We start from the raw sequence: 8,548 nt of genomic DNA on the forward strand, positions 1-8,548 counted from the left end.
AATGCGAACTCTCTCTGGGTGGGGATCTCTCTGCAATTCTGCCCATCTCCATGGCTCTTTCAGCTCATTATGGACCATATGCACTCGAATGCTACAGCAGTTCCCTGGTGGCTCGAGAAATTCACCATCCCAGAAAGAGATCATGATTAAATGTTCAGTTGGCTACTGAACTCTGGGTTGCCAATAGCTAAAATCAAACCAGCCCCTGTCTCAAGCACTCTGCTATTGGCTCTAGGACATGGTGGATTGTGATAGTCTGTGTTACTGTAGCGTGTCAAGGGCCTGTTCCAGACTGGAGCTGTACAGACCTAGTAACAGACAGCCGCTGCACCAAAGAGATTACAGCCTAAACAAGGCAGAGCGAGAAATAAGTTTGCCCAGGTCATCCAGCAGGTTAGTGCCCTGTGCCCTGGATTATGCTGCCTCTCAACACGTAGGGCTAGTTCTCTGGAAACATCCGCTCAGTATGCAGCGCCAGTCAAAAAAAGCCAAAACAATGTTAGGAAACTTTAGGAAAGGGAGAGAGAGATCAAATATATCATGTTTCAGAGTAACAGCCGTGTTAGTCTGTATCCGCAAAAAGAAGAACAGGAGTACTTGTGGCACCTTAGAGACTAACAAATTTATTAGAGCATAAGCTTTCGTGGACTACAGCCCACTTCTTCGGATGCATATAGAATGGAACATATAATGAGGAGATATATATACACACATACAGAGAGCATAAACAGGTGGAGTTGTCTTACTAACTCTGAGAGGCCAATTAATTAAGAGAAAAAAAAAAAAAAAAAAAAAAAAAAAAAAAACTTTTGAAGTGATAATCAAGCTAGCAGAGTATTCAAGTGACATCATCATAGGACCTAATCACATCAGCCATACCATCAGGGGCTCGTTCACCTGCACATCTACCAATGTGATCTATGCCATCATGTGCCAGCAATGCCCCTCTGCCATGTACATTGGCCAAACCGGACAGTCTCTACGCAAAAGAATTAATGGACACAAATCTGACATCAGGAATCAAAATACTCAAAAACCAGTGGGAGAACACTTTAACCTGTCTGGTCATTCAGTGACAGACCTGCGGGTGGCTATATTACAACAGAAAAACTTCAAAAACAGACTCCAAAGAGAGACTGCAGAGCTAGAATTGATATGCAAACTAGACACAATTAACTCCGGTTTGAATAAGGACTGGGAATGGCTGAGCCATTACAAACGTTGACTATCTCCCCTTGTAAGTACTCTCACACTTCTTATCACACTGTCTGTACTCTGCTAGCTTGATTATCACTTCAAAAGTTTTTTTTTTTTTTTTTTTTTTTTTTTCTCTTAATTAATTGGCCTCTCAGAGTTAGTAAGACAACTCCACCTGTTTATGCTCTCTGTATGTGTGTATATATATCTCCTCATTATATGTTCCATTCTATATGCATCCGAAGAAGTGGGCTGTAGTCCACGAAAGCTTATGCTCTAATAAATTTGTTAGTCTCTAAGGTGCCACAAGTACTCCTGTTCTTCTTTTTGCAAATATATCATATTGCCACTGTATAAATCCATTGTACTCCCACACCTTGAATACTGCATGCAGTTCTCGTCACCCTGTCTCAAAACAGATGTATTAGAACTGGAAAAGGTACAGAAAAGGGCAACAAAAATGATTAGGGGTATGGAACAGCTTCCATGTGAGGAGAGGTTTAAAAAAAAGGGGGGGGGAACTGTTCAGCTTGGAAAAGAGATGACTAAGGGGGATAAGATAGAGGTCTGTGATATCATGAATGGTGTGGATAAGGTGGATAAGGAAGTGTTGTTATTTACCCCTTCACATAACACAAGAACCAGGGATCACCCAATGAAATGAACAGGCAGCAGGTTTAAAACAAACAAAAGGAAGTATTTCTTCACACAAAGCGCAGTCAACCTGTGGAAGGCATTGCCAGGGGATGTTGTGAAGGCCAAAAGTATAACAGGGTTCAAAAAAGAATGAGAGAGGTTCATGGAGGACAGTTCCATCAATGGCTATTAGCTAAGATGGTCAGGAATGCAACACCTGCCAGACACTGGAAACGGACAACACGGGTTGGATCATTCACGGATTTCCCTGTTCTGTCCATTCTCTCTGAAGCACCTGGCTCTGGTCACTGTCGGTAGACAGGATACTGGGCTCGATGGAACTTTGGTCTGAGCAAGTGTGGCCGTTCTTATGTTTTGAGGTCCAACCCCAGCCAGTAGCCAAGGTTGGATAGGGGACTGGTATCCGTGCAGCTTTGCTGGCATAATGGCCTCTGCCCTTGAGGCTTCTGCCAGCACAGCTCCGTTGGTCATGTATCGCACTTCATCAGCCCCTGCTGTGCCAGCAGATGTCTGTAGGGGAGCCCAACGGCTGCACAAACCACTTGGCCTTGATGGCAGGTGAGTTGATGAGCTAAGAAAAGGTCTGATGGAACAAGTAAGCTTTGTGTGTATCCTGGCGTTTGCTGGGCCCTGGTAAACCTTCGGGGAAGCTGCTTTCAAGACCGCGTTCCCGTCCCTGGTGAGCGTGGCTCTGGAAGCGAGCAGCATGCCCAGCACTGGGAGGTTCTAACCCCGCTGCGCTTTGTTGCCTCTAGTGAGGAGAGCTACATGGTTACAGACTATGCCAAGCTGGATCAGATAATGGTGGAGAAAATTGAAAGCCCCGAGGCTCCCTCGTCTCCCCCCGGGAAGCCAGGGTCAAGTGGCGGAACCCGGAGCCCGTGTAGCAGCCACTCGTTTCGAGTGATCATGAAGAGGAACAGCGAGGGGAAGGAGGAGACGGTTGTGCTGTTGGCGGACTCTCCGTGAGTGTTGCTCTGTGGGCTTCTTCCTAAAAATACAGAGGGGCTGTGAATTTTTTTTCTGACATTATGGGTGGGTGTTTTAGTATGTGTTACACTGGTGCCTGATTTTATAGCACATGAATAAATACATTAGAAAGGCCACCAAAACCACTCCTCCCCCATAGCACAGAAATCAGTTTTGCCTTAACTCTTCCCTATTTGTCTTCTGCAAATTGCTGAGCTCTGCAGAGAACGCAGTCACTCACTCCTTTCCCAAGGTCTTCAGCATTGCTTGCCCTCCCCACCCCACCCAGCCCTTTGGAATCTATAGACCATCAGCTGCCTCCTCCTTTTTGCTTTCTCTTTTATCCTTATCTACCTACCTTTCCCTTTACCCTCTGGCCATAAGTACTTTCCATTTGCTGCTGTTAAATCCTGTTCTCTCTTATGGAGGCTTGTCTTTCTCTTTCACTTCCTGCTGTTCTGAGGTCAAAATGGCTTTCTCTGGGAAGCCCCATTAGCTTGACCAGATCAGCCTTCATCCGTTCTACTTGATCCTGTTTCACAAGAAGTGACAGTTCTTTTGGGGATCCCCAAACTTTTGCCTCTGATCCTGGGTATATATTTCAGCCATCTCCACCATTTTATTGTCTCGCCTGATTTTTTTTCAGTAATGTGTGACAAAGTCCTATAGATATAGGCTGTCCAGATGTCCTGATTTTATAGGGGGACAGTCCTGATATTTGAGGCTTTTTCTTATATAGAAGCCTATTACCCCTCACCCCCGTCCCGATTTTTCACACTTGCTGTCTGGTCACCTTATCTAGATACTCAGCAAACTTTTATACTGCTTCTGCTTCAAAGCTGCATCTCTCCGTTCCCTCTGGTTTTCAGCCTGCAGAGAAGAAAGTCCAGACCCATTTCATAGAGATTAAATTATTTTGTTTAAAGTTGCGTCTTTCAGATGTTTGGTTCTTTTGGCAGAGGGTTGCTGGAATTTACCATGTGCAGGAGACCAGTATTTTTATCTTATTTACAGCCTGGCAGAACCCTTTGGTTATAATGTAAGGTATTTCCACGCTTGTTACCTGCACATAATGAGGTCTTTAACTCTTGACAGGAGTGACCGGGCTCGCTGGATCACTGCTCTGATGCATAGAGAAAACAAAACAGATGACATGGCTAGAAAAGGAGGTAAAGCTTTATTGATAGTCATTAAGGTTTATTTTTAACATGTCTGTAGCTTGCACACTGATGTCTGTTAATTATTGTACGATTCTACGCAGTTAAGGACTGTAAAGATCTCCTTCCAAAGGTCAAAGTGTCGGGTTGGCAATTTTGACTCCAGGGATTCCCTTGTGCTGTGGACGTGCATGTATTAAATATGAAAGGATCTAATTAATTCTCCTGTTGGGAGACCGATTCTAATCTTTTCGCATGTTCTGCTACTAGCATTTGCCTCCCATGAAGATATCAGACCTTTTACTCAGTAGCCGCAGTTAACTCTAAATCTGTCCCTTTACGATTCTGTCATTGGCTTGTGAGCTCCTTATAAAGGTGGGGCTGGATGCTAAATAAGGGAGAGGAAATGGTTCTAGTTGGAGGAGGAATGCTCTTCCCAATAGAGTAAGAGAAAAAGAGACTTTTGCTCCCTCTGCTGGCTCTGCCTCCGCAGCTAACTCACATGGTCCCGTGACTCCAAAATCAGTTCATGTCTGGGAAGACACCAGGAAGTGAACAAAAATGTCACGTTAATTCCAAGCTCTGCAGAAGTGGAAGAAGGGGGGATATCTGCCAAATGAACAGCTCAAAGCTGATCAAATAGAAATAAAGCTTCTTTCTCCAACTTCCGTTTAGCCCCACCGGCTCTGTGCACGGTCTGTGGAGCTCGTCATCCAGGTGGTGGCAATTTAATGTATTTGATTGTTATGAATCTAGCATTGCCAGCCCCAAGTGTTGAAAAGTTATGTCAGGGCCCCAAGCAAATCATGAGACTGTCGTAAAGATCATGGGATTTTAAAAAAATAAATAAATGCTGGGGGCGGGGTGGGGGGTTCGCCACTTCTTGGTTTCTGAATTTTTAGTGTTAACTCGGATCCTGTTTTTAGGCTTTTCTCCACAACCCCAAGGGCTAATAACTTTTTAAATGAAAACTGAGAGTCTCTGCTAAGCACATGACTCCAGGAGCTGGGGCTTTCAGATCCCCCTTCCCATCTGCCACCCCCCAGATATTGCAACACTTGTGATAAAATTGTGAGAGTTGGCAGCATTGCGAATCACCTTCCCAAAGACCCATAGCTCTGAACAGCCTGGGTAACAAACTCTCCACCAGCTCAAATTGAACAGAAGTCGTGTCCAAAGCTTTGCCAGTAAGAGCAAAGGGTAGGACTAGAGCCACTGGAAATGGATACATTTTTGTTCAGCTGATTTGGTTTGTGCCACCTCCTGCCCACTCTGTTGCTTTGCTTTGAGATTTGTGATCAAATGACCCTAAAACCCAAACTTGCCACGTTTTTGCCTGGTTTGGGGTCAAAACCATCAAGTTCCACAGGGCTCCTCCCCAGTGTTCTCCCTACATCCGCTGTAAGCGTCACAGATATTACTAGGCCTTTCTCTGTAATTGTTTAGCTATAGTGCAGTGGCACCTTCTAGGCGACATCCATGCTTGGAGCTGGTGGTGCGATTTCCCCTGCTTGCGTACCAGCATGCACACCGCTCTCCCCGTGCTCGTGTGAGTCCCACCGGTCAAGGCAGAGCTAGCTAAGCCATGCTGAGTATTTACTCTCCTGAAACCTCTGGGTTTGTACTCGGTGCAGCTCAGCTGTGCCTCTCCTGCCACCGGGGCTGCAGTGCTGACTTCTCCTCCCCTAGCTCGCTGAGAGCTAGCGCCTATAGGTGGGCAGGGGAATCACCCCCTGGCTCGCAGTCAGACGTGGACCTTGCCCCGAGAGCTTGCAGCCGAGCCCAGACGGCACAGCTCTGGACGGAGAGTGCAGGTGCAGAGCGGAGTAGGAGGCACTTCTAGCAGGCATGGGTGTACTCAGGGATTGGAGCAGAGCGTTAGGCTGCCCCAAGGGCTGGGGAACAGTGCAAGGGAGGTTGTGAAGTGGAGACCGGGTTGGGGAGCCCACAGGGAGGGGTGTGTGGGAGGAACAAGAGCAGAGATGTGGGTGGGGTGAGCATCATCTTGAAGTTGGCGCCTGAGTGCTTAGCTTGAGTGGTTGTGGGGCCATCCCTGGAACCTAAATCTGCTCTGGACTTGCACATCTGCCATGGGCCATAATCCCAGTCGCTCGGGTGGCACCTGCATCTCTGCACCGTTTTACAGCTCTCCTTGCGTGAGCAAAGGCCGTCTGTCTTGGGCCTCCCATCACTTAGGAGCCTGCAGTGATGCAGTAGGGCCTGTCCGGTCTGTGATCTGCCCTCTCCCTTCTGCCTGTGACTGTCGCTCTGAGTGTTTGGCTGTCGGGTCCATCTGGCATTTTGTCCAGTCACGCTGCGCTTTGCATTTCATTCAGTCTCCCCTTTCTCTCTCTCTCTCTCCCCAACTAGAGCTGAGACAGGTGGAGATAATCAGGGCCTACTTGGCTAAACAGACGGATGAGATTTCCCTGCAGCAGGCGGATGTCGTCTTGGTCCTTGGTGAGGAGGATGGTAAGTGATTTGGCGAGACTGAGGTAACGAGCAGAAGGGGGAAGAGTGGTCTGGAAGTTAGAGCAGGGGACTTGGAGCCAGGACTCCTGAGTGCTGGGAAGGGAGTGTGATCTAGGGGGAGATGGGAGCCTAACCTGTGCTCCGAAAAGGTGCCTCCTACTTTTTGGAGCAGGTTTCCCTGGGCTCAGGTCCTGATGCTACCGTAACACCATTTGACCTTCCCTTCACCACGTCGGTCGCACGGGGAGAATGGCTCCCCCGTGGAGGTGTTGTGGGAAGTGCTTTGAGGGCCAGGGATGGCAGATGCTGCCGAGTTACCCAATGAATGTGCCAGGACTATATAGGAGCTGTCTGGAGCAGCAGCCAGACGTCCACGTGAATCCATAGCACACTGTCATTTGCAGTCATGACTAGAGCTGGTCAGAAACTTTCTGATGAAACTGTTTCATTTTGGGTTGGATGCTCTGTGGTGGACGCCCAGGCAGGGCTCTGTTGGACAGCTGGGCAGACTGCCGGGGAGTCCAGGCTCCAGAACTCCAGGGCATCTCCACGTGTGGGGAACCCCAGGGTCCCTGCTATGGGAGCTGGGAGCCTGGAAGCGCGCGTCCAGGCCCTGGGCAGTTCATGACTGGCTGGTGTCCTGGAGCAGTGGGGTTGGAGCAGACTGTGTGTGTTCACTGTCTAGGTGTTCTCTTTGCCCGTCTGACCGAAAGCTTCACTCCCTCTCTTAGGCTGGTACTTGGGCGAGAGGCTGCGAGACGGCGAGAGAGGCTGGTTTCCCCAGTCGTGCGCTCAGCCCATCACCAACCGCAATGCTGTGGAGAGCAACGTCCGCCGCATGGAGCGGCTGCGGATAGAGACGGACGTGTGAGTCCCAGGCCCCGGGGGACGTTCTTTCTCTGGAGTGAGCCAGTTAAGGCCACGAGGTGCAGCCCTGCAAGCTGGCTGGACCCATAGACCATTGAGGAGAGGAAAGTCTGTGGTCCGGACCCGCCAATGCCCTCAGTGTGTCTCCCACGCAGCTGATCTTCGGAGCAAACTCCATTTCCCTTCCTTTTGAGAAAATGCTTTCTAGAGGAACGAACTTTACTCAGACCTGAGTGCTTTGTGCAGAGAGAGGCACTGTGTAACCTCTTTGCATGCACTCAGGATGTGTCATCTTCTCGCCAAAGACTTCAGCAATCCTAGGAGCTACTTCACATCGTCTGATCTGCCCTGGTCCCTCATACACAGCTGGATGGTTTTCCAATATCAACTAGAATTTGCTGCAAGGAATTTAAAGCCACGGCTTCTTGCTTTGAGATCCAACCCAGAGACTTCCCTGAAATATTCACATGTGGAGCTGGGGCTTTAGTTAGAGATTTCAGTTTGTGTGCTGCTGTCTCCAATTCACCTTTATTCTCTCTCTGCCATCACCTATTGCTATTAGTCCTGGGGCGAGCACTTGTCGGGGATCCTAGCTGAACACGCAGCAGTTCAGTTACAGGGCTTCTTTGCAGCCGCCGTATTGCGGGGAGCACGTCCAGGTGTGGTTTTGATAAATGTGTATCTATAAAATGGATATTTTTTCTTGTTACTGATTTTAGTAGTCTGTCCTCGTTTTCAGCAGCCTTTGGCTCTGCGTCGGCTGGCGTGTGGGGGAGGGCTCTGTTGATGAAGTGACCTGAGCCACTGGAAGTCTGAGCTTCATACGAACCAGGGACGGCTGCTTATGTGATTCTGCGCCCATGCAGAGGGTGACTCCATCACAGCTGGGGGCTTGGGGACGAAGTGGGGTGGGCAGCGAGTGCTCTCCAGTGTTCTTAACACTAACTATAAGCGTAGGAGAAACTACCCAGCGCTCTGTGTGCACCCTGCACAAGAGGTTTGGGATTTGTCCTGCAGGGTGTTTCTAAGTTTGAAAAGGCCGGCTGAGTCTCAGACAGTGCGGCGTGGTCACCAAGACAGCATTGAGTCTCCAGGCTTCACGTTCCCGGGGTCTCGGAGGAGGCTGAGGCTGTACCAATGCCAGGTACGAACCCTGCATGCCAGATTCTTCCCCACGGAAGCGACCTGTTGTCATGTGGATTTTCAGCCAGCATCAGTCTTGGGCTGGA

General features: G+C 48.8%; 1 protein-coding gene across 1 annotated transcript in view; it reads left to right on the plus strand.

Annotated features, from left to right (window-relative positions):
* The window catches only part of ARHGEF16 (Rho guanine nucleotide exchange factor 16), a 44,228-nt gene extending 36,196 nt beyond the window's left edge, over nt 1-8,032 (plus strand). The window contains exons 12-15 of the mRNA XM_054008954.1: nt 2,610-2,819; nt 3,919-3,992; nt 6,351-6,452; nt 7,184-8,032. Of these exons, the coding sequence (XP_053864929.1) occupies nt 2,610-2,819; nt 3,919-3,992; nt 6,351-6,452; nt 7,184-7,323 (526 nt within the window). The 3' untranslated portion in view covers nt 7,324-8,032. The remainder of the gene's footprint in view (nt 1-2,609; nt 2,820-3,918; nt 3,993-6,350; nt 6,453-7,183) is intronic.
* Nucleotides 8,033-8,548: the final 516 nt, after the last annotated feature.

This window comes from Malaclemys terrapin, chromosome 19 (genome assembly GCF_027887155.1).
Source record: "Malaclemys terrapin pileata isolate rMalTer1 chromosome 19, rMalTer1.hap1, whole genome shotgun sequence".
NCBI lineage: Eukaryota > Metazoa > Chordata > Testudines > Emydidae > Malaclemys > Malaclemys terrapin.